The 26,121-nt window shown below is 40.5% G+C and overlaps 1 protein-coding gene across 1 annotated transcript; it reads right to left on the bottom strand.

The window, feature by feature from the left end:
- Positions 1 to 22,758: 22,758 nt before the first annotated feature.
- LOC149147487 (cyclin-dependent kinases regulatory subunit 2-like) lies at positions 22,759 to 23,234 on the bottom strand. The gene is made up of 3 exons (XM_089445696.1): positions 23,182 to 23,234; positions 22,982 to 23,042; positions 22,759 to 22,899 (listed from the first exon to the last, which is right to left on the bottom strand). Exons 1-3 carry the CDS (start codon positions 23,232 to 23,234, stop codon positions 22,759 to 22,761), a joined length of 255 nt encoding a protein of 84 aa, XP_089301822.1.
- Positions 23,235 to 26,121: the final 2,887 nt, after the last annotated feature.

The raw sequence follows: 26,121 nt of genomic DNA, 5'->3' as shown, positions 1-26,121 counted from the left end.
TTCTAACACCTATGCATTTTCAGTGCAGATACTACACACTTGTCCACTTGCTAGGCTGGCTTTTCCACTCGCTAGAATTTGTTTTGGAATTGGAAGAATTTATAAGGAAAGTTTGATAAATCATTTATCCTCAACCATCAATTGTGAGAAAGAGTGTGATATAGCTTTCGAAAGGAATTGGGATAATATTTATGATCATGGGATCAGGGTATATTATTGGTATGGTCATGCATGATGTTATGTGTTCATAATGCTACATATCCATATATGCTTATGTTTACACATGTACATGGTAATGTGGGTTGATCTTGCAAATGAGATGAGCTTCCCTTGAAAAAAAATAAGGTAAGGATTTTATTTTTGTATCTACTTGATTTTTCAGACATCGTATATATGCAAGAGGAAGAGAATCAAGGATGATGAGAAAAATGGTAGACTATAGCTCACGTGATTCTCCTTAGAGATTAGCTCAACATCAAGGAGATGAGAATTGTCTTGTTATGCAAGATACATTGAGGATATTGAGGGCTGAAATCAGAAGTTGCAAGGCAGATAATGAAAGGTTGGTTGATGCTGAGGAAATACTTGCAAGGGCTAAGGAAAATAAGATAGAGATTAATGCATTTATCCTTCAGATCTTGTTAAACAACCAGCTCACAAAATAGAAGAAAGAGATAGATCAACGACTTCAAAAGTAGCCTCTTCAAGGTGGAAACCTCCTTTACATTCTACAAATGAAAAATTCTTGGAGAATTCAAATGAAAAGACCTCCTTTCTATATATATGATTCTAATGGGTTATAATATAATCAGAGCCTACATAACAATAATAATGTAAGGCCTCAAAAATAACAATAGTGGGTTAGTCTCGGGCACAATAATAACAATATGGGGACAACATGGGAACAACAATAACAATAAGGGGTTACAATGACAAAAATAATAAGGGAATACACTAGTATTATAGGGACCTAACATGCCCCTTTCCTTCAAAAAAGTGTTGTCCTCAACACTTGAGTAGTTCCATATGCTTCTGTATAAAATTCTCATCTTACCAGGTGGAATATTCAATGGGTAAGTTCTTCCACTTGATTAGATACTCTGAAATTGATCGATTTCGTAGCTGTCAAGTTCATATTTCTGTTACAACTTTAGGTTACAAGATAAATTTTCTTCCTCATCAAGTTCTCACGATATTGTTTGAACTGGTAGCTTGTCACCTATCACCTTCTTTAAGCGTGAACCATGGAAAAAAGGATGCACTTGGGAAGATGCAAAAAGTTCCAATTTTTATGCCATAGTAGTAATAATTTGCAATACCTTATATGGACCATAATATTTTGGTGATAATTCATTATCCTTCTTAGCTTGCTTGAAGGAAATTTATTGTTATGGTTGTAGTCGAAGAAATAACTAGACACCTAAATCAAAAGTTATTTCGCTGCGATGGTTATGTGCTTCTTGGTTCATTCTATTTTGTGCCAAAGTGAGGTGATCCTTTAAGAGTTGGAGAACTTTTTGTTGATGCTTTATAGATCATTTGATCAAATAGATCATCAATGCGAGGGAAAGGATATTGATTTCTAATAGTTACTCGATTCAATTGCACGTATTCAACACAGAGCCAAAGGGATCCATCCTTCTTCTTTACAAATATCACCGGATCTTCCCAAGGTGAAACACTAGGTATAATCATACCCCTTGGTGGGCTCCAGTATTGTAGCAATAATGCTGCAAGTCCTGGAGCTTCCTTCTCTAATTTTATCAACCCAGTAGTTCGTAACAAACTTGGAAGCGATGGTGCTGTATGCACAAGTACTAGCTCTTGTCGTAGTTGTCACTTGGTCAGCTGGCACAAGTCTGCTAGGGCTCAAGCCAACTTCTATATGATCTCAGAAGAAGCTTTTTAAGTGATGAACGAAAGCTATCTTAAAGGAAATTAACCTACTTTGCAAGAAATAAACTGAAAACCAACAAAACATGGAAACCCTAGTAAACCCTAATTCTCCCACCTTAATCCTTATGATGCAATGGTGGGAATGCAACTTCTAAAAGTGATGCCATTGCATTTATTGAGATGAGATGCATGTGTCTAAACTACTTTCATCTGAAGAGAACATGTTTTTGTATTTTTGCTCAAGTTGTTGGAGTTATTATGCGTGTGCTTCTTACTGGGTCTTGACTGTGTAGGGGTAGATCAAGGGGAGGAAGGCTTGGAAAAGGTCAGGAGGAATCTAAGAGGGTCCAAGGGATCCCTAACATCATTCCACAGGAGTTCAAAAAGTTCTGATGCCTGGCAACCGTGTTTGCAAGCTTCTACAGGATGTGTGCAGGGGATTGTACAGGAAGTTCAGGATTTCTACAGGAAGTCCCGTAATTTCTATAAGATGTTCTGCAATAGGATTTTTGGGTGATGGATTAGTGTGAGAGGCTATATGGATGGTCAAGAAGGTAGGAGGGGAGCTTGTGATGGCTTACAGACAGAGAGATGAGATGGAGAGGGGGTGTGTAAAGCTGGTTGGTCTAGAGGAGGGTAGAGGCAATGAAAGGACGAAAAGGTAAAACAACGTGGATGATAGAAGAGTTGGGAGGTAAATGATCTAACTGGGGGATGAGTAGATGGTCTAGGCATGGCTCGGAAGGATAAGGAAATGATAGAGTGGTGCTGTGCAGTGTAAATGAAACAAATCACCCCTGTCTTGCGTATAACTGAAATGTCATCAACCTACTCTAACTGTTTTATTAAAAACCAAAGAACAACAATGTAGTTTAAAGGGAAATCGTGCATGGTGCTGAAACAAAGAGTTATTCCACAAAATCTAAATGCATGGACACTTCTACAATCGAAAACATTACCTCAAGACTTGCATGAATATGTAAAACAGTGTTTTTGGTAGTTGGCACGGTCTGCACTTCCGATCCCCAAACAAAGGTGAAAGTGAGTGTGCATTCAACCTTTTTTGGAACTCTGATTAACTCCAATCCTCTTACTCTAATCTAAACTACTGAAGCAATTTTTTTCATAACACTAACCTATGTAACCACAGCAAGAAATCTGAATCAGCAAACTATGTTTCCAAGTGCATGTAAAGGAAAAAATATAATGCTGAAAGAAAGAAAGGTAACAATACAAAGAAAGGAGGCCTATTGCTCTCAAGTTGGGCCCAACCCTGAGAGCTATAGCTCCTCTAAGAACTCAGAACTGAACTCGAATCTGCCTGCCTTTTATTAAAAGATCATAGTCATAAGTCTAACAACATGCCAAAAATGGCTTACAAAAAGCAAAACAAAGTTATAGCTCGTAATTCAGAATCTGCAACAAAGGTTCAAAAGTCCCCATCGAAGGCTATAGCCTCAATATTTATACATTATGAGGGCCAAGCTAGCCTCCTAAATTAGTGGGGCTTGGCTGACCAACTAAAAGTAAACTGTTGTTCCCTTAGAATCCGTTGGCTGCCTTCTAGCTCTGTGGTGATAGCTGTTGGAGCTCGGAGTTGGGATGGAGATCACGAGGAAGGTCATTCAAGGCTGTGGACAACCTTCCTACAAAACCGCAATGCCACCTTGGCTGTCTCCTTCCCTTCATCTGCATGGTTTTGCTCCATTTAATGTCAAAAAACCTGAAATAAACATGTATTAGCGACCTAGGAATAGTGACTGCCCTCCTTCCTACAAATAACATGAATATACTAAGAAATGATGCATAAGTGATGAAAAATGAAGGGTTGAACAAGGGTAAGTAGGCCAAATGAGCCCCAAATGTTACCAAATTTGGGGCTCATCATCACCCCCCAGCTAAAATATTTGCTCATCCTTGAGCAACTAGTCCAACTCCTCATCCTTCATTGCCTTTACTGCCACCCTTACATCCCAAGCCTCGGTAGTAGTGTCCTCCTTGGTGATATGGAACCCATCCTTTCTGTTCACCTCTTCCCATTGTTCATTATCGTCTTTCCCTGTGGTGCCTTCCATCAATCCTAGCAGCAGTGGTGGGCTTAGCTTGAGGCCAATCCAGCTGGCCTGGAGGTTTTGCATGGATTTCTTATAGAGGGCCACCCGTACTAGAGCTTCCCTCATCCGAGTTGGGGTATGATACTCTCTGATTTTCAGATTGTGTGCCAATGTATTCCATCGGTGGGTGCAAGCTTGGACAGCGTTGTCTCCTAACAGTCTCTCCATGTCCTCAAAATGCGCTATGGCTTGGGCCTGCTGATCCATATATCTCAATGAAGCTTGAGGGTCAGTGGACAAGTGTTGGTGTGCCGAGATTAGTGAAACTGGATCCCCTGGTTCTGCTCGAATTAGCAATGGCTCATTCAGCTCTCGGTTCATGACCACTTTGGCTTCTGTTGATCTTTTGTCCTCATGGTTCAACCATGAGGCAAATGCCATTAATTTCATATCTCCTAAGGCCGTATTGGGATCCCATGAAATTACATTAGGCAGGGCCAAATTATGGAGGTAGAACTCCACTAATTTGGCCTTATCCTCTGATGAACTGGTACTGCATACTTCAGTGAACTGTTGTGGGTCTTGGAGCTGAGAGATACCTCTTTGCGCCAAGGTATTGATTTGAAATTGCAGCCATTGGTCTTTCAGGTACAAGCCATAGGATTTGGCCAGTTGTCTGTATTGTATAGCATCCATGGCCCAACTGGCCATGCAGGCCAATTGTGCCTCTTTCTGCTGCAGCTGTTGTCTGAGAGATTGTACCTCAATTTGTGCTTGCAGCTCTGTTTCCTGTAGATGTGTGGTTGGCTCCCCAATACCGGTGTACAGTTCCTTTTTGCCTTGATGTTCTGCTGTGGTGTCCCCAGAGGATGTACATGTTCCTGTCCTCAGCTTCTGTAGCTGCAATCTAAGATTTTTGTTTTCTTCCCGTAGGAACACTCGTTGGCAATTTGCCACATGTTTAGCCATGTCTAATTCACTTCTGGCCTCCTTGAGCTGCTCTTCCAAGGGGCCTATGTCCTCCACACCCTTTGACTTGGCTATTTTCATCCACATGTGCGTACGTACTCTCTCTTCCTCCAATGCAAAGAACAGTGGCACAGTGAATTTCTGAGGTATAATTTTGCCAGCCTCTAAGAAGTTGTAATATGAACTCAGGCTTGGCTGAGGGCTAGGATCTGGAATATGCTCTTTCTCCACTTCCTTTTGTGGCTCTACTTCACCCTCCCTCGGTGGTGATGAGGGTGCTTCTCCTTCCATTCTCTCTGTTTCCTTAAGTCGGGCTAAGGTTTCTTGTAGAGCATCCTCAGCATCCTATAGCCGAACTTTTGAAGCCAATTGGTCTAACCTTTCTTTCCAATTAGTTTTCTTCAGGCTCCCCCTCTCATAGGTGACTGATATCCTCGAGGGGGACCTCTCTTTGGGCGAAGTAGGGGCATCATCTATAGTGATTGGGCTGCTGGACGGAGGCTGTGGCTTGCTCGTTTTTATTCTCACACTTCTCCTAGCTTTAAAATATAGAGGGGTCTCCCTCTTTCTCTTCTCCTTGGGCTTAGGAGGTGTACTGAGGGCGGCCAGCACAGCTGCTGCCTCCCTTGCAAGAATGTCAGCTTTCTTCTGCTTGGGTTTCACTTTCTTAGGGCTCCTATAGAAGACCCTTTTTCAGTTGATTTTTGGCTTCCTGTAGAAGGTCCTTTTTCAGCTGATTTTGGGCTTCGTTTAGAAGCTGGTTTCGGTTTTCCTGTAGAGACAGGTGGCAACACTTTAGGTTGCTTTGCTGAGGGTGTTTTACTTTTTGACTTGGTTGCGGCTGTTGTCGAGGTGCCTTTGCTGACGTGGACCTGCTCAGCCTTGTCCACTATGCTTTGTAATCTTTTCTCTCTGGCCGTCAACATGGGTGCGTCATCCTTTTCTTTGGCACCCTTTTTCTCTTGTTTCTTCTCTTGCTTTTTCTTCTGGTCCGTGGTCGTGGTCTTCTCGCCATTTTCTTTCTTCGCTGCGGGCACTGACTCTTTCTCCTCAGTGCTAGATGAACCGAGCTCTTCGGTCAACATCTTTAATCACCAACCTTGGTCAAATTTCTGAAGGCTTCCCATGAGAGAGGAACCTTGTATGTGTGGAGCACATCCTCCACAAGGAGTTTAATGAGTCCATGGTGGGCTACCTGGTCTGGTGTGCCTTCTTTCAACTTGGTGGCACATTCAATCATAGACTGTAGTAGAAAGTAGGGGATACTCAGTTTGTTTTCTACAGGTAGGTCCATCTGGTGCCTTAATTCCGTGAGTAACCGAAAATGATACCCATATACAATGTTAAAACAACCTTCGCAGGTGATGTACTTCATAATCTGGAGGCTAACTTCACTCCACAGTGGCAGTAAGCTCGTTCTACGAACCCCATTTTTATCTTCTGAGAATTCCTCCTCTGGGGGGAAGAATTCCTTCTTAGCCTTCTGGCCCAATTTCCTCTCTTCTTTATCCCAAGGTAACCCCATTGGGAGCTCAGTAACTCGGCTGATGAATTGTGGGGTGAGTCTGAGACTCAAACCACTGAAGTTAACGGTGGCCAATGTTTTGGATTTCGGCTTCAGAGCTTGCAAAAACTCCTCAGCCACCTCATCGTCATAGACCTGCAATTTGTTGCAGAACGACATCCATTGCGCTTGCGTGAATAGCTCCACCACCTCAGGATTCTCTCTTAGATTTGTTGAGTCAGTTGGTTCCCTTCTGATGAACCCACCCGGCATGGTGAAAAACTGCTGCGTTAGCTGAAGGTGGCGAGTGCGGAAGAAAATTGGCCTACTGGGACAGAGCGTATAATTACGCCTCTGTCATGCATACAATTCACGAAAACTTATCTCCCGATGACCTTAACACGGCTTAATTATACTCACATCCTGTAGGACGACAATTCATGCAAATGACAGACAAGACTTGCAAGTTTTTTACGACCAGACTGTAGAACGTCGACTCTGCCACCCTCGAAACCAATTGCATGGAAGGTTCAGGCTTACCTTTTTAATCCGCCACCTTTTGACGTGAGGAACCCAATTTCCTGTAGAAGCAGCTTTCCTGTAGAAGCAGCGCACGAATTCTGGAGGATACTACAGTGGGTCTGCGCTCTCTGTGCTGCTTAACAAGCGTTCGAACGGCCGAAGACTTGGAGTGTCGAGCTTCAGAGGAATCCGGATGCTCACTCGACGTTCAAACAGCGAATGATAAATGCTTGGGGTGGCAATCTAGCCGATTAGATTTGAATCTGGTGGAATCCGTGGCGCGGGGGTGAGCTGTCCCTACCGAACCGTTGGATGACGTCACTCCATCATTCTTCTGCAAGTTCCCTTACTGCCACATCATTCCCTGCACATCCGCCGCCGTCATTTCTGTTAAAACGCACTTCTCCCCGACTGGATGGCTCTCACGTGTGCACTGCCCGTTCCTTTTGCCACGACCACCATTTACCATCCGACTAGACCATCTGAGTGGTCGACGTGGCCAGTCGAATGGCCATACGACCACTCAACCCATTCACTTCACACTTGCAAACATTTCAAAGTAAAATTCATGCAATTCGACGGAAGAAAAGGCGAGGCACTTACCTGTGCGGCCGCGACATGATTCTTCGGGATTTTGGACGATGATGAGTAGATTTGTTTGCTGCTGGTGGATTGCGCAGGCCCGGAGGTTCCTCTTCACAGGCCGCTAATGATGAATCCTATGACTCGGCTGCATCTGCGTGCGTTTCCATTGCATGTTCCAGGCGCTTGAATGGTGTACATTCTAGTTGGCTTAACTGCTACGGGACTCCTGCAGGATGTCCTGCAGCAGTTTTTCCTCCTCGGGTGCATGCTGCACGATGAAGACAGTGGCCTCATGATCACGCTCACAGGGGTCTTGGATAGCTGGGATGGGTATGGCATGGCATCTCAGCGTCTTTTTTGCATTTAAAAATTGCTTTCTCTTGATAACTCAATGATCTGCTTTGATGGTGCAGGTATCTTCATTGCATGTCGACAGGGGTGGTAGAAGGAGGTGACAACAGTGCGTGAGGGAGAAAATGGTAGCTTGCATGCGTCCATACCGGACCTTGGTGGTTAGATCTCCTCATACAATTAGTTCTATTCCATCCAAAACTTCTACAGGAAGTTTACTGTAGAAATACAGAACTTCCTGTAGAAGGTCTGTAACTTCCTGTAGAAAGTCTGTAACTTCCTGTACAAAGTCTGAGCTGTGATGAAATCGTGCCCATACCTTGGAGGCGATGAGTATTCTTTGAGGAGGTGCTGGTGAGGTCTCCTGGCAGCATGATAAGGATCCTCAACTTTGAGTTGAGAGACCTCCTCTCCTTCATAGAACACCTAAAACCTGCATGCATTTCCACATTATAAACTTGATGTCCCTGTCTTTTTTGCTTATTGTTTTTTCTTTATTTTCTCTTTTCTTCTTCTTTTTTTTTTTTTGAAAGATAGCAGGGGCGCCTCAATGAGGTTTTCACCCTTGCCACCTGCCTTAAGCGCCTCAGAGGTTTTCACTCAAGGATCTTTTTTCAAATTCCTTTTTTTTTGAAAGACAATAGGGGTGTCTCAATGAGGTTTTCACCCCTACCACTTGCCTTGGGAGCCTTAGAAAGGTTTTCACGCAAGGATCTTTTTTTTTTTCTCTTTTTTTTTTTTTCTTTTTTTTTTTGTTTTTTTGTTTTTAGATCTTTCAAGGTATGCCCAAAGCAGAGGCAGAACCCTTCTCTATGACCAGCACGGATTTATCCACAGTTTTGATGAACTCTTGTCTTGAGAGAGGTTTCCTGTAGATCTTCAGTCGTTGCCCATTGACAAGCATGGGGATGGCCTCCTCATCAATGGTCCGAATAATAACAGATCCATTGTCATGACATTTTTCCACTGCATATGGTCCCAGCCATCTGGTTCTCAGCTTTCCCTTGAAATCTTTATGCATGGAATCATACAACAGTGCCCAATCTCCTGGCTGGAATTGCTTGTCATTGAGGTGTTGGTCATGCCACACCTTCCTCTGAAGTTGAACCACTTTTGAGTGAAGGAGGGCCTGCATTCGGTGCTCGTCCAGTCCATTCAGCTGCAATAACCTTTCTTGTTGTGCATGGCTGAGAGCTAGGTCCAGATGAGCTACCATCCTCAAAGTGTTGTATTCAAATTCAATGGAAAACAAAGCTTTCTTCCCATAGACCAGCTCATAAGGTGTGAAGCCGGTTGTGGTCTTCTAGGTGGTGTTGTAAGCCCATGTGGCCTCAACCAAGCGATCTGCCCAATCGTTCCTACTGCTGCTCAACACCTTAGTCAAAATCCCTTCCAATGCTCTATTGGTGACTTCCACTTGCCCATTTGCCTGAGGATGATAGGGGGTGGAAGTCTTATGCTTGATTTTGTGATGAGCTAGTAGGTCTTCAATTAGGTTGGATGTGAACTGGCTTCCTTGATCGGTGACTAGCTCTCTTGGGTAGCGAAATTTGTAGAAGATATTTTCTCTTAAGAACTCAGCCACCTTTTCTTTTGTTGCTGCTTTGATTTCCTTAGTTTCTGCCCACTTTGTTAGGTAGTCAGTGCACACAATGATGTAAGACCTTTGCCTCGAAGGGGGGTTGATTGGACCCAAAAAGTCCATACCCCACTTCTCAAATGGCTCAAGAGTCACTTGAGGTTGGAGAGGCATCTCATCCCTTTGAGTTGGTTTCCCCATTCTTTGGCATCGGTCACATTGGCTGATATATCTTCTGACATCTTGGTGAAGTGTGGGCCAATAGTAGCCTGCCTGCAGGATTTTGAAGGCAGTCCTCTTTGCTACAAAATGTCCTCCATAAGGCCCATCATGACAGGTGAGGAGGATATCAAAGACTTCTTCCTCCCTTACACAATGCCTTAAGATCTGATCAGGGCCAAGCTTGAACAGGTTGCCCCCGATCCAAGTAAATGAGGCACTTTTTCTGATGATTCTGCTCTTCTCTCTTGAGGATAGGTGCGGAGGGAACTGTGTTGAAACAAGGTAGTTTGCTATATCAACAAACCATGGAGAGAGTACTGAAATAGCAAACATATGTTCATCGGGCATCTGGTCATCCACTGTTCCATCCTCATCTGCAGATAAATCCAATCTAGATAAAAAATCAGCAACAACATTTTCTTTACCTGGTTTATCAACAATGGTCAAATCAAACTGCTGCAACAAAAGTGACCATCTAATAATACGAGCATTCACATCTGGTTTATTCATTAAATATCTAATTGCAGCATGATCAGTATGTACAAATGTTTGATAGCCAGTGATATAATGTCAGAACTTGTTCAGTGCATGGACCACAGCCAAGAATTCTTTCACGGTTACAGTGTAATTCAGTTATGCTTTGGACAAGTTTTTGCTCACAAAGTAAATGGCATATGGATGTTTTTGTTCAACTTGTCCTAAAGCTGCCCCTATGGCTTTGTTCGATGCATCAGTGTGGATGTGGAAAGGTAGGGCCCAGTTTGGACCTCTCAAGATTGGGGCAGACACCAACTTGTCCTTTAATTCATTCAAAGCCCTCTGACAATCGTCAGTCCATTTAAACACCACATCTTTTGCCAACAAGCCAAGCAATGGCGAGGCTAGCTTGCTGAAGTCTTTAATGAATCTCCTGTAATACCCTGCTAATCCTAAGAAACTCCGAACATCCCTTACCTTTTGGGGAGGTGGAACCTTCTTGATGAGAGCAATTTTGTTAGGATCCACTTGTAACCCTTGGCAAGAAATGGTATGACCTAGCACGGTCCCTTCAGTCATCAAGAATTCACATTTTTCAGGACTAAGGGACAAGTTCATCTCAATGCATTTGGTTAGGACTTTTCCCAGGTTGGACAATGCTTCCTGGAAGTTGGAGCCATAAGGAGTGAAGTCATCCATATAGATTTCCATTGCATCATGGACCAACTCCGAGAAGATGCTTAAGACAACTCTCTGGAAGGTAGCAGGAGCATTGCATAGCCCAAAGGGAAGAACTCAGTAGGCAAAGGTACCCCAAGGACAAGTGAAGGTGGTCTTATCTTGGTCTTCCGGGCTGATTTGGATTTGGTTGTACCCGCTAAACCCATCTAGGAAAGAGAAGAACTTCTGTCCAGCCAGTCCATCCAACACTTGATCTATGAAAGGTAGAGGGAAATGGTCTTTCTTGGTAGCTTTGTTCAGTTCTCGGTAGTCCACACAGATTCTACCTTCCCATTTTTCTTGGGAACCAACACCAGAGGGGACACCCATTCGCTATCCGAGATGGGGTAAATGAATCCGACATCCAACAGTTTTTGCAATTCTTCCTTGACAATGTCCTTAAGGGCTGGATTCATCCTCGTCTGGGGTTGCCTAACCGGTTTACAATCCTCTTTGATGTAAATGTGATGGGTACAGACCGAAGGATGGACTCCTTTCATCTCCTTATAGATCCAAGCAAAAGCATCTAGATGACTGGCCAACAGACTACACAGCTCCTTTTCCTAAGAAGGAGATAGGGAGGAGCTAATCTTTAACGTCCTCTCAGGGCCGAACTCCATATTCTTGACCCTGGAAGTGACAGGGTTGGTTGCACAAAGGTCCACTAAGGTGCTGGCTTGGGCATCCTCCACCAATTCCTCTAAGGATAGTGCACTGGGAGGTGGATTCTGGATCAAGGTCTCAATCAAGTCATCCTCGGTTGGGGGGTCTCTTCTAGTGGTGTCTATGGTGCACAAAGGTGTTGAGTACACCTCATCCTCTTCTCCTTCCTCCAACCAAAGTGGTAAGTCATGCTCTAAAGAGGGTTCGGCAAGAGGGTATAGGACTAGCTGCTTGGACATAGGACCATTTTTGATGGTCATGTTTCCTGCACGACAACTTATGTAAGCATCTGCAGTGGCTAACCAAGGCCTTCCCAAAATAAGAGGATATCCAGTAAGGTTTGCCTTTGGTTGCAGAACCAAGAAATCTGCAGGGTATTCCCAAGAGTCAACAGAGACCAAGACATCCTCCACAATCCCTTCGGGAGTCACGGTGGAGCGATCTGCTAGTTGTTGGACTGTCGAGGTCTTCCTCAAGGAACCCTGAAGGTTGAGTTTGAGTATGGTATCCCTGGTCATCACATTAATGGCAGCCCCAGATCAATCAAGTGTGAGGTATGATGGTGCCATTGATGTGGACATCTACTACAGGACTCCCAGGATCTAGGTACTTCGGGCAGATGACTTGTCCCAACATAAGGTCAGACAGTTGTCCTATGACATTTATGGTTGAAGCATCCCTCTTTTGCCTTCCTGGGTGTTTGAAACACTTTTCCTTAACCAGTTTGTTGTATATTGGCACATCCTTGATGGCTTGGAGAAGTGGTATTTTCACACACAACTTCTTGAGCTCTCCCAGAAGCTCATCCTCCTCTGGGTTGGGTTGTGTGGTGGTTGTTAGTCTCTCAGGAAAGGGTGGAATAGCCTTTGGTTCACTTTCCTGTTTGTCTCCCTTGTCCTCTGGGGGAGGAGGTTGGCAATCCAGAAGAGTCTTTCCAGATCGCAAATTGATCTCCTAGATCTCCACAGCATAGGTAGGGCATGATGTTTCCCCAGTGTATACCTGTTGGGCCTATCTGTTGTTGGGGTTCGGGTTCGGTTGAGCAGGGATTTGAGGTTGCCTTGGAGGAGCAGGAGGTAATGGTTGAGGTTGAACTGGTGGTGGAGGCAAAATGGTGGGAGGAGTGTTGTACTGGGGCCTCCACCCTGACTGAGGTGCATTCCACTGAGGTTGTGGCTGGGCATGTGAGTGATATGAATGAGTAGTGGGTTGAGTATGGTACTGAGGTAGATAAGACCATGGAGGAGGCACATACCAGGGAGGATGAGCAGGGGGACCCCAGGAAGGCATAGGAGTAGATTGGTTGGGGATGTAATAAGCTTGGGGTGCCCCTTGCATCCCCTGCTGGTAAGGTATGGGTCCTTGTGGCCTCCTTTGGTTGAGGAAATAGAGAGGTTCGGTGGGGGCTTTTGTCCCTTGATACATGGCTTTAAGCCTAGGTAAGGTTCGACATTGATTTGTGGGATGGTCCTCCTCACAAATGAAACATACCTCAACCGAATGTAATGGGCATTCGTTCTTAGGGTGTCTCCTTGTACATCTAGGGCAGAAGATAGCCAAGGCCCTCTCAGCATATTCCTTCTTCTGCTAGATCCTGAATGTATCAAGTTGCATGGAAATGGTCTGTCTCACCTCACTTTTGAGATCCTCTAATTGATTTGCAAACTCATGTTTGGAGAAAGGAATACCAGCTGAGAGGAGGTTTCCTCTACCTTGTTTCTGGGCTGCTCTAGAGTGGTTTCTAAACACAGTCTTTATGTCCTCATAAGGCAGTTGGTAAATATCTCCTCCAGCTAACATGTGAAGGGTATCTAAGAGGTCTTCAGGGACTCCCCGGAGTAGGACCAATTTGAGGGATTCAGGGTCAAGTGTGCACCTGGCCCGTTTATAGCTAAGTTGGAACCTCTCCTCATAATCCTTTAAGGACTCATCATTTCCCATGGTCATCCAAAAGATTTCTCCCTTGGTTTCCTTGGACCTACAGTAGTCCCGGTACTTGGTATTGAAAGCTTGCTGCATCTGAGCCCAAGTGGTGATACTGTTCCCAGGTAAGCCCATGAACCAGCGTAGTGCTGCATCCTTAAGGGTTGAGGGGAAGAGTTCCAGCTTCTTCTCATCTTCAGTATAGTCATAGGTTCGACAAAGGACAACAAACTCAAACAAGAAGGTATCAGGATCTTCAACAGTCAGTCCATGGAAGTGAGGTAAAGCAGAGGGGCTAATGTTCTTCATTTTCATGTCTCTGTTGGTCTCTCGGATGGGGAAGGCACCTTCTATTCTCTCATCTTCTCCTCTATTGTCAGCCATAGCTTCAGATGGGATGGTCTCTAATTCTTATTCTGCTATAGGATCTTCGTATATCTCAGGAGGTTCACCTATAGGTTCTTCTGGATCACTGTCACCGAAGAAGAGAGAAGGGTGACTCAGTGATGTAGTGGGGGTGTTGGGTAAGAATTTGCCTGTTTTATCTCGATTCCTACGAGGCATGAAATGGAAAGACTTTTGATTGCTTTTGTTTTTTCTTTGGTACCTGCGAAAACTAAAACAGATTGATCTACAACTAACTATCTTGCTGAAATGAAAATGCAGAATTGAAATGAAAGCAGGAAAGAACTAATCTACTTTGCTCAAACGAAATTGCAGGAATGGAAATGCTAGTCTACGCTTGCAGAATTCAAATGCTAATCTATGCTTGCAAGAATGAAATTACAGAATTGAAATGTTAATCTATGAAAGGATGAAATGTTTATGCTACTTTTGCAGAATGGAAATGAAATAAACTACCTGGCAGAAGGCGAGAGTAGGAAAATAGAAGAAAAGAAACAATTACTAATACTCTGACGCTTCCTGGCAACGACGCCAAAAAGATGGTGGGCTCGAGTATTGTAGCAATAATTATACAACTCCTGGAGCTTCCTCCTCTAATTTTATCAACCCAGTAGTTCGTAACAAACTTGGAAGCGACGATGTTGTATGCACAAGTACTAGCTCTTGTTGCAGTTATCACTTAGTCAGCCGGCACAAGTCCGCTAGGGCTCAAGCCAACTTCTATATGATCTCAGAAGAAGCTTTTTAAGTGATGAACGAAAGCTATCTTAAAGGAAATTAACCTACTTTGCAAGAAATGAACTGAAAACCAACAAAACATGGAAACCCTAGTAAACCCTAATTCTCCCAACTTAATCCTTATGATGCAATGGTGGGAATGCAACTTCTAAAAGTGATGCCATTACTTTTATTGAGATGAGATGCATGTGTCTAAACTACTTTCATCTGAAGAGAACATGTTTTTGTATTTTTGCTCAAGTTGTTGGAGTTATTATGCCTTTGCTTCTTACTGGGTCTTGACTGTGCAGGGGTAGATCAAGGGGAGGAAGGCTTGGAAAAGGTCAGGAGGACTCTGAGAGGGTCCAAGGGATCCCTAACATCATTCCACAGGAGTTCAAAAAGTTCATATGCCTGGCAACCGTGTTTGCAAGCTTCTACAGGACGTCTGCAGAGGATTGTACAGGAAGTTCAGGATTTCTACACGAAGTCCCGTAATTTCTACAGGATGTTCTGCAATAGGATTTTTGGGTGATGGATGAGTGGGAGAGGCTATATGGATGGTCAAGGAGGTAGTAGGGGAGCTTTTTATGGCTTACGGACAGAGAGATGAGATGGAGAGGGGGTGTGTAAAGCTGGTTGGTCTAGAGGAGGGTAGAGGCAATGAAAGGCCGAAAAGATAAAACAACGTGGATGATAGAAGAGTTGGGAGGTAAATGATCTAACTGGGGAACGAGTAGATGGGCTAGGCACGGCTGGGAAGGATAAGGAAATGATATAGTGATGTTGCGCAGTGTAAATGAAACAAATCACCCCTCTCTTGCGTATAATTGAAATGTCATCAACCTACTCTAACTGTTTTATTAAAAACCGAAGAACAACAATGTATTTTAAAGGGAAATCGTGCATGGTGCTGAAACAAAGAGTTATTCCACAAGATCTAAATGCATGGACACTTCTACAACCGAAAACATTACCTCAAGACTTGCATGAATATGTAAAACAGTGTTTTTGGTAGTTGGCACGGTCTGCACTTCCGGTCCCCAAACAGAGGTGAAAGTGAGTGTGCATTCAACCTTTTTTGGAACTCTGATTAACTCCAATCCTCTTACTCTAATCTAAACTACTGAAGCAATTTTGTTCATAACACTAACCTATGTAACCACACCAAGAAATCCGAATCAGCAAACTGTGTTTCCAAGTGCATGTAAAGGAAAAGAAATATAATGCTGAAAGAAAGAAAGGTAACAATACAAAGAAAGGAGGCCTATTGCTCTCAGGTTGGGCCCAACCCTCAGAGCTATAGCTCCTCTAAGAACTCAGAACTGAACTCGAATCTGCGTGCCTTTTATTAAAAGATCATAGTCATAAGTCTAACAACATGCCAAAAATGGCTTACAAAAAGAAAAACAGAGCTATAGTTCGTAACTTAGAATCTGCAACAAAGGTTCAAAAGTCCCCATCGAAGGCTACAGCCTCAATATTTATACATTATGAGGGCCAAGCGGGCCTCCTAAATTAGTGGGGCTTGGCTGACCAACTAAAAGTAAACTGTTGTTCCCTTAGAATCCGTTGGCTGCCTTATAGCTCGGTGGTGATAGATGTTGGAGCTCGGAGTTGGGGTGGAGATCACGAGGAAGGTCATTCAAGGCTGTGGACAACCTTCTTACAAAACCACAATGCCACCTTGGCTATCTCCTTGCCTTCATCTGCGTGGTTTTGCTCCATTTAATGTCAAAAATCCTGAAATAAACATGTATTAGCCACCTAGGAATAGTGACTACCCTCCTTCCTACAAATAACATGAATATATTAAGAAATGATGCATAAGTGATGAAAAATGAAGGGTTTAGCAAGGGTAAGTATGTCAAATGAGCCCAAAATGTTACCAAATTTGGGGCTCATCACCCCTGTCAAATAACTCTTGAAGTTTCACTTGCAACTCACGAAGTTCAACAATAGAAATTCGGTAGGGAGCTTTGGATATAGGTTCGGTACCAGGCTTTAGCTCTATGGAGAAGTCAATCTCCCACTTTGGAGGCAAACCGAGCAGCTCCTCTAGAATAACATCAGAGAATTTTGAAGGAAAGGATATTGTTCAAAGGATGAAAAATTTTCTCATTTAAAGTCATTACAACATACATTTGACATTGTTTCCTAAGACTTCTGTTCATCTACAAGAATGAGAAAAGTCTTAAATAAATAGGTCTCTTTTACCCATGGATAACCACAGATTGACCCTCACATTTATCACATAATAGTGACCAAGTGGCGTCACATAAAGATTCACATTTGTGACACACACTTCCAAGTCTAAAGGGCACTCTTGAACCTGATTAAAATCATCTTTCTGTATCACCACCAATTTACATTTCAATAAAGCATTAGGAGAAATAAAAATTTTAGTTGTGCCAGGATCAATCAAAATATTAACAACCATACTATTTAGCTTACCTAATGCTTCAAGCATTGTAGGCTGATGCTCAACCTAGAGATTTTGTACAACTGCATGAATCCTATGGGCTCTGCCCGTATCTCTAATAGTGGCTTGTTCCTACTCTGATTGTGCTTTGGTCTTCTTTTCATGGTAATCCCACTCAAAATCAGGTCGTCCGCAAGTCCAACATCCATTAGTGTGAGCAATTTTCATAAATTTTACCCTTTTATTAGGTGATTCTTGAGTGTGACCATTAATTTTTTGAAGACGTTGCCTTGGGTTGTTTCTTTGGCTCTTAAAAGAATGATTCTTTTGAAATCCACGATGATGGAGGTTTCCCATGGAATGATAGATTTTCGGTTTTATCCCCCCATTCATTCCCCAATAATTCTTCTTCGGCTATAATTGCTTGTTGCACTATCTCATGCAACATACTAGGCCTCAAAATGTGCACCTTTTCCTTTATAATAGGATTCAATCCATACAAAATCTTGTTTACCTTGAGGGCTTTGGTATTTATATGGGTATAATATCTAAGAAACTCCATGAATCGTGCTTGATATTCAAGGATTGTCTTAGTTCCTTACTTAACATCATGGAACTCATTCAATTTCCTCTCCAAGTATTCAGCAGAAAGGTACTTTGCTCGAAATTCCTCTTCAAATCATTCCCATGTCAATGTAGACATGGAGTATCCCAATTGGCATTCTAAGTTCCTCCACCATAATAGTGCACTCTCCTTAAGTTGGTATATAGCCAACTTTTCGTTTTGGTTGCTAGAATAATTCTACAACCAAAAACATAGGCGCATGTTTTCCAACCAAGCTTCTATTACCTCCCCTTTTGTGGTACCCTTAAAGATAGGAAGCTTAACTCTTTCCAACTCTCTATGTACATCTCCATCAGATGGTCTTTCTTGCATCTCTAATTGAGATGAAGAACCAGGGACTAAAGGATTTCCCCCAACCCTACTAATCAAGTCTTCAGTCATCTTTTGGAAAGAGAACATCATATCCCTTACTTCTGTGATGGATATTTTCTTAGATTCTTTATCTTGGGGAGGTGGAGATTAGACTTCCTTCCTCCTCGTTGATGTTCTCTCCATGATTATTTAACCTAGCTAAGGAAAAATTTAGGTAGGTAAATAAATATTAGTAGGGAAGCCCTAGGTCCTAGAGTTTTAACTTGGCTCAGGGCTGCTGGACAGAAGAATGTGTAGCCAATTTTGAGCAACTAAAGTAGTTGTTGACCAATTCTCCATTCATTAAGATTGCATATCTGAATAAAGAGTTTTTAGTGTGTAGAGATGCATGTAAAAGAGGACTTAGAGAGGGACAGGTGGTGTGATATGAATCTAAGAAGTTGAATGAGAATGATAATAACTACATGACTCATGATATTGCATTGGAATTTATTATTCACACCTTGAAGATGTGGAAGCATCATATTCTTGGGTGGATATTCATAAGTGATGACAATGGGTTGAGACACTTGCTTGACCAACAAAATTTAAATGTCAGGCAAGCTAGATGGTTGGCTACCCTTAGTGAGTTTGAATTTGAGATCAAATACATTAAGGGAAAGGAGAACTCAGTTGTAGATGATCTTAGAAGAAAGGTACATGTGAATCATATAGCAGCTATGAGCTCTTATGGGACATATTTATAGAATAGGATCTTGCAGGCAGGACAACGAGATGACAGGTATATGGAGATTATAAACATGTTACAATAGAGTACATGTAGAGGAGATCAAGATGCATATTATCATCTCACGATACATGGTTTGGTCAGATTCATGGATATGATCTATGCTCGAGATTGTTCTAAGCTCAAGAAGCTTATCTTGAGGGAGTTTGATGTGAAGGCATAATTGGGTGACCCGGAATATTAGAAGACATTGATGGGGGTGAAGAAGTTTTACTATTCACTGAATCTAAAGAAGGAAGTCGCACAGTTCATGGTGAAACGTTTGTATTGTTAGTAGATGAAGGAAAAATGTAATCGTCCAGGTGGTCTAATACAACCTATTCTGATTTCATAATGGAAATGGGAGGAAATCTCCATTGGTTTCATCAGAAATCTTTCGAGGATAGTGAGACAACATGATTCTATTATCGTCACAGTTGAAAGTTTGAGCAAGGTAGCTCAATTCATTCCAATGAATTATACATATTCAACTAGTGAGGCAGCAAATGTTTTCATCGAGGAGATCATAATGTTACACGTTGTCATGAAGAAGATTGTTTTGGACAGAGATGTGAAGTTCTCTACAATGTATCGTCCTCAGACATAAGGAAGGAAAGAGAGGGTAAAAAGTATCTCGGAGGATATGTTGAAGATGTGCCAAGGATGTATGTGATGCATGAGCAGAGAAGATGGGAGTAGTATCTTCCATTGGTTCAATTTGCATACAATAATGGTTATCAAGAGTCAGTGAGGATGAGTCCTTTCGAGGCACTATATGGGTGGAGTTATAATACGCCCATTAACTGGAGTGATCCAATGAATAGGGTACTTGTTGGATTGGATATGTTGGAAGACATGGAGAATGAAATGAAAGTTATAATGAATAATTTAAAGGTAGGACAAGATAGACAAAAGAGTTACGAGGACCATCGCAAGGAATTCCATGAGTTTCACATTGGGGAGGATGTGTATTTGTGCATTGAGCCTAAGAAGAGCTCTTTGATGATTGGATCATGTACCAAATTGAAACCATGATATTGCGGCCATTTTGAGATCCATAAGAGGACTAGACCAGTAGCCTATCGACTTGCACTACCTCCAAGACTGAAATTCCATGATGTTTTCCATGTTTCATTTATTAAGGGGTATATTAGGGATGTTGATTGTGTTATGGATTGGTTTGTATTGCAGATGGAGCAAGAAGGAGAAATCCAATCCATTTAGCAGGATAAAGTGCAGTGGAAGCACTTTAGGCCCGAAGAAGCTACACGAGTGATGGTGGATCAGATGCGGTCGATGTATCCTTTGTTTGCTAGTGGACGCAAAGGGATTTTCGTATCATGCTTGGTATATGTTTGGCATATGTTTTGCTGACAGTTTTAGTATATGTACATATGTATATCGATGTAGATACCATAATGAGCTAACTTATAAAGCTCCAATAAATGACATGGTTATTATTTTATCATGTTGTCATGATGTTCTTTATTTTGAGTAGGTAATTCATTGTAAATACTACAATTAGCTGAGTTATCAAGCTCCATGGGTAGTAGATTTTATCTTCAGTGGTTTGTTTGAGGTCTTGGTGTGGGATAATATTAAGGATGGTGTTCCCCAAGGGGGGCGGGCGGGGGGCTGTGTATCATCCCTTGGTTAAAACTTCATTTAATAAAATTTATTAAAGGAAAAATAAGACCACGACTAAGGGACACTTATGCCATGCTGAATGTTGGGAAAATATATCCTAGTGGGCATCACCGGATGTGTTTATTGCTAACGGAAATTGGAAAAGGAAATGGATAAGGAATTAAAAAGGAAAAAAGGTATTTTGTCTCATTTATTTATGAAAATAAGGAAATTGAGAGAAAAGGATGGTGAAAGGTCACAAGTTGCATGTGAGTTCGCCTTCACCTTATTTGAGTCTTACCCTAGTAAGCATACAAGTCTTCAAAAAAACTTGTCAAACCTTAAAAAGCTTGTTTCTCTCATACAGCTTGATCCGCTAATGAAAAAGGTATGAGAGACTTTATGTGAATTTGCTTATGTTATTGAGTGCAACTGATCGAAAAGATTGCAAATGACATAAACAAATAAACAAGTTGAAAACACATTCAAACACATCAACACATCAAAATTTAATAGACGAGTTCAATATATGCTCACATTGTTTTGGAGTGATTTATGAGTGTATTGTGGGTAGAAATCATAGATAGAGTTGGGAAGAAGATTTAGTATTTGTGTGTCGTTTGTGGCAGAAAATCCGCAACTTGTTGTGTGTTTGCGAGTAGTGTTTTTGTGTGTGAATAAGTGAATAATTTCCCTCATCTTGGTGAGATTTACGATTCAATTTTTATGTGCAGAATGAAGCTATTGGGATGCTGATGTTGAGCGAACTGAGAACCCAATTTGAAAATATATGGAACATGGTTCACATGGAGGAAATGAATGTGTGGAGGCTTTAGGATAGGCAGTTTACATAACTTCAAAGGCTTAATTTGTAGGTGTCTCAATGATTAAATTTGTTTTCATTCATCTCTAAGATTTGAGCCCCATTTAATCTAAGACATTTCCTTGTAAAAGTATGATATGCATTCTCTAAATGCTAGCCAAACTCGACTTTGAAATCATGATGTCATAATATATAGCTTCAATCTCCATAATTTCATTTTCTAAACACTTCAACATGAAATAATGTACTTCTTTTGAGTGATTGTCAAAAAATTAAAAAATAATACAAAGACATGAAATTTAACATTTATAAATTTACTTCATATTGACAATCTTATGAAATCCAGTAAACAACCATTAAAGGGATAATTGTACATATTGAATGTTGCATTTAATATAGCTAGAGCCACTTCTTTCATTAGTTAAGAAAACATTTAAAAATTAAGAGAAGTTGGTATTGGCATTCCCTACTATTTTGAACTAAACTACATATAAATATGTATAAAGTGGATAATATTGGATTAGTTGACTTGGACCTATATACTTAGTAGCAATACAATAAATTATGAATATTTGAGATATACATATAAAACCAAATTGTAATTTTTGATATGGTAGACAACTCTGAAATAGACAAAAGCTAAAGATTGAACTTTGTCATGAATAAATTATCAATAGGATAATTTTGATAATTTTGATAATTATCAATAGGATATTCAACAAAATTAATGTTAGGCCATTTTTCATAAAGGATTTAAATTATCAATCAAATGTGGTGTCTGATCTCCATAATAATTTTACAAAAACCCTCTCTACTTTCATCAAGAATTTTATTTTGGACATTTTTTATTAGGTTGCCATCTATGACCAACACTTTCCATGATAAAACTAAAACTTTCAAAATGTAAATGGCTGAAAATTTTAGGATGACTCATCTAGAACACCAAAAAGCTAAAATCATAGTGTTGAGGCTAAATGCTATCCACTTTGAGAGAGAATCCTCCTTTTATAATGAAAACAATGTAAAATAAAGTCAAATACTAATTAATTTGTCTTTTTTTTTATCTAAGAGAAAAAGTTTCAGTTTGATAAAACTAATTAATGAGACCGCCCAACTATACCCTTAGCCATGCCATTCAACTACCTAATCACTAGAGACTAAGTTGCCCAAGTATTGTTATTGGTTTGCTAATCCAAAAATCCCTTAAAATCACTTAAACTACAATAAGGTATAGCTCAATAAAATATATCTCATAAGTTATAATTATTAAAAATTCTAATTTCACTTCATCATAATAGATTAATCATAATTAATTTCAAGCTGATTCTAGCTGATTTCAAGCTAATTAGGGTAAAAAGCATTTTGAAAAAAAAACAAACAAACCCGGTGAATCAAAACATGAAATTTTAACAACATGCACATCAAAATAAATACAATACGATTAAAAGAAAACAGGGAATGACAGTATATAATCGCCGGAATGACAATATATAATCGGTAGAATGTACTCTCCTTGTACATTACATACATACATCAAGTTTCCAAATTTAAAGTCAAATTAATTCCAACTTCTAACCATCAACCACAACGCAGGTCATCAATTTTCCTGCGGTTTCTCTTGGGGGTTTTGCTGGTGATCAAGAGGCCTTCTGAATAACATAATGTGCGGCTCAGGGCGGTGAATAGCATAGTGCATCCACCCGCGAGACTGCTGAATCCCAATTGCTCGCCATTGTGAACCAACACCATTAAAAACAGAACGAACTAAACTCAACATCTAACAAAAGACGAAATAGAAACAAAGACGACCGGAGGCTTACCTCACTCAGAAGGCGATCCCTCGGAAGTAGCCGCGCAACATCGGGTGGAAGTTTCACATGCCTGAACATAGAGAGTCAAAACATCAGACTCAAAGCTGAGATAGAAAGGGATTTTTATGGAATTTAATCTTCAAACCCTAACCCTAAATTGCAGAGAGAAATTCTAAAGAAAAATTCTTAAAATGGGAACTTTTTTTTACCTATGCTCATAGTTATCGTCGTAGTACTTGTCAGAATAATCAATCTGAGGCATTTTTCCGGCCTGTAAAATCTCGAAGCTTCAGAGTGATATAAAATGGCAGACAAGAACCTGCGAAAACAGAATCCCGCTTAAGCGAAAACAGAGAAGGGCCGAACCCTGAAGGATTTGGCAGATTAGATTTCCAGATGCGTAAGGGAAAGTCGTTACAAATGCCACGAAATGCAGATTCGTTTACAGCTAAATTGAAAACAGAAACAATATGTATAATGTTCATGTTGGTCGGCTGCGTTTGCCTCTTTTTTTGTTTTTTTTTTCTTCATTAGGAAAGGAATACGACATTTGCGATAATAATTAAATAGAAATACATGGCATTTTCGATGAAATATAACTTTTTATTTTACCCCTTTTAATGCTTATTAAACCAAAAAAACATTATTTTAATGATTTATTTTGGAATAGGGTTTCAGGATTTTTTATTATTATTAATATACTCTTAGTGGTAATCTATTTAGATTTAGTTTACAAGTAGTTGTATTTTTTATTTTTTATTTAACCAATAAAATATTATAAATTAGATTAAAATAAAGTATATATAAAATATTGGTCTCAAGGGGTAACTCAAGTGGTGATAGAGGTGATGTGAAGTCATACAAACTAATAGATCCAAGGTTTAATCCATAAGTGACATGGTCTACATAGAGGAGGATGCTATAATATACCTAGTGTAATAGAAAACAATATATATTTCTGAAATGGGTTATGGTTTTTGGCCATGGGCTATTGATAAGTTATGCTATTGGTTCACTGTATTGTAACAAAGTCTATTTATAGGTTAAGAACCCAATCATGAACATGGGTGGATTGTATAGCAACTCAACTAAGTGGTCTACAAAAGAAAACAATATATATATAACCATGAACAAGGGTGGATTGTATCGCTAGATCTTAGAGCAACTCATCATGATAATAATAATCTCAAATGAGGATCTTATCCTTAAACATGATGGGCATAACATCACCCCAATCTAGAATATTTTGGAGTGCATTATTCACTCGAAAAGGTCGGATGTGGTAAAGCAATTAAAGAAGAGAATTATAACATCTTTCGTCACATATATTTTTAATGAGGATGTTATTATCATTAAGTGGCATGAAGTGAATGACTCGAAAGCATTAACTTTTAAATTTAATCACATGTTGTTGAATGAACCGAGATTTACTGAATTAGTCTACCACACATGGTGTCGTACCTTGCATAATCGAGGTATAAACTCTACGTAGAACGTATGTGAGAAGCTCAATTATCTCAAGAAAGGTAAGAGGACTAGGTTAGATAAGAAAATGAAAGAAAAAACTTTGTGGAAAGCTAGATGACATAGAGAATAACATCTCAATCCTAATGGATCCCTTGCACTCACATTTTTTCTCACTAAAAACAAAGAAGGATTTGTTGGACCTTGTGGAATGGAGAAATTATATACTAAAAATATGGGGAGAAGAATGTCGACTAAAAGGCAGAATGATGTGGATTCAAAGCCGAGATAAAAAGACTAAATTTTTCCATAGGAAACCATGAAGAGAAAGACACTTAATTTGATGTGGTCTATTAGGGATGGGGACATAAAATTCATTGCAACTAAGAAGGGCATTCAAAGGGAGGTAGTCACATATGTTAGCTCTCAACATAGGGAGTGAGGTACCACCAACATTGATGACCGAATGGGCAACATGATGGGCCCAAACCTATTAGACATGGCAAAAGAATCAAGTGGGGAATGTTGAAATAAGGAATTAATAAGAGGGGCACACAAATCAATAATTAGTGAGATTTTATAACTTTAAGCTCAATTCCTTAGGCCCTTTCACTGTTGTCAATTACTTATGTGAAAGTTCTTAAGACACTCAACCTTCCACACTATAATTCGTCCCTCCACAGAAATTGGAAATTAGACCTTGAGAGTGGAAAAACATTGGCCCTCAAGAATAGGTCTATAATCAACCATCTGACCACGACTAGAAGCTTTCAAAATGCGTGGCATAAACCATTCCAAAATAAGCCAAAAAACATTCCAAAATAATTAAAAATTCTTTCAAAATTGTACCAAAAATCATTCGTGAGAAAGTCTCTCTAAATTAGCTAATATTCACTTTTGGTACATCATGTGTGAACCTTAGAACTCCCTTTATCGACAGTTAGTGGTTTCACCATTCTATCTTGTGAAAACATGGTCTCGTAGCTTGCATAATCCAGGTATAAAATCTATGGAGAATCTATGTGAGAAGATCAATTATCTCCAAAACCGTACGAGGAGGAGCTTAGGTAAGAAAATGAAAGAAAAACCTTTGTGGAGAGCAAGATGACATAGAGAATAACATCTCAATCCTAATGGATCCCTTGCACTGAGATTTTTTCTCAGTAAAAAGAAGGAAGGATTTGTTTGACCTTGTGGAATGGAGAAATTATAAACTAAAAATACAAGAAGAAGAGTGTTGATTAAAAGGAAGAATGATGTGGATTCAAAGTGGATATAAAAGAACTAAATTTTTCCATAGGAAACAATTAAGAGAAAGTCTCTTAGTTTGATGTGGTCTATTAAGGATGGGGACACAAAGTTCGTTATAGCTAAGAAGGGAATTCAAAGGGAGGTAGTCAGATACGTTAGCTCTCAATATAGTGAATCAGGTAACACCAACATTGATTACCAAATGGACAACATTATGGGTCCAAACCTATTAGACGTGTGAAAAGAATCATGTTGAGAATGTCAAAATAAGGAATTAGTAAGAGGGTCACATGAATCAATAATTAGTGAGATTTTATAACATTAGCCTCAATTATTTCCTCCCTTTCACTCATGTCAATTACTTGCGTCGGAGTTATTAAAACACTCATCCATCCACACTCCAATTTATCCCTCCACGGAAATTGGAAATTCAG

Source organism: Pinus tabuliformis, chromosome 9 (genome assembly GCF_031772625.1).
Source record: "Pinus tabuliformis cultivar Carrire ecotype Pingquan chromosome 9, CPIR1, whole genome shotgun sequence".
Taxonomy (NCBI): Eukaryota; Viridiplantae; Streptophyta; class Pinopsida; order Pinales; family Pinaceae; genus Pinus; species Pinus tabuliformis.
Note: the sequence above shows the minus strand (reverse complement) of the source record. Positions and strands in the feature narration are given on the sequence as shown.

Coding starts and splice junctions, on each gene's coding strand:
- LOC149147487 (XM_089445696.1), bottom strand. CDS start 23,234: ATGCCTCAGATTGATTATTCTGACAAGTACTACGACGATAACTATGAG. Junction 23,043..23,181: donor GACGATAACTATGAGCATAG/GTAAAAAAAAGT, acceptor CTCTATGTTCAG/GCATGTGAAACTTCCACCCG. Junction 22,900..22,981: donor GGGATCGCCTTCTGAGTGAG/GTAAGCCTCCGG, acceptor AATGGTGTTGGT/TCACAATGGCGAGCAATTGG.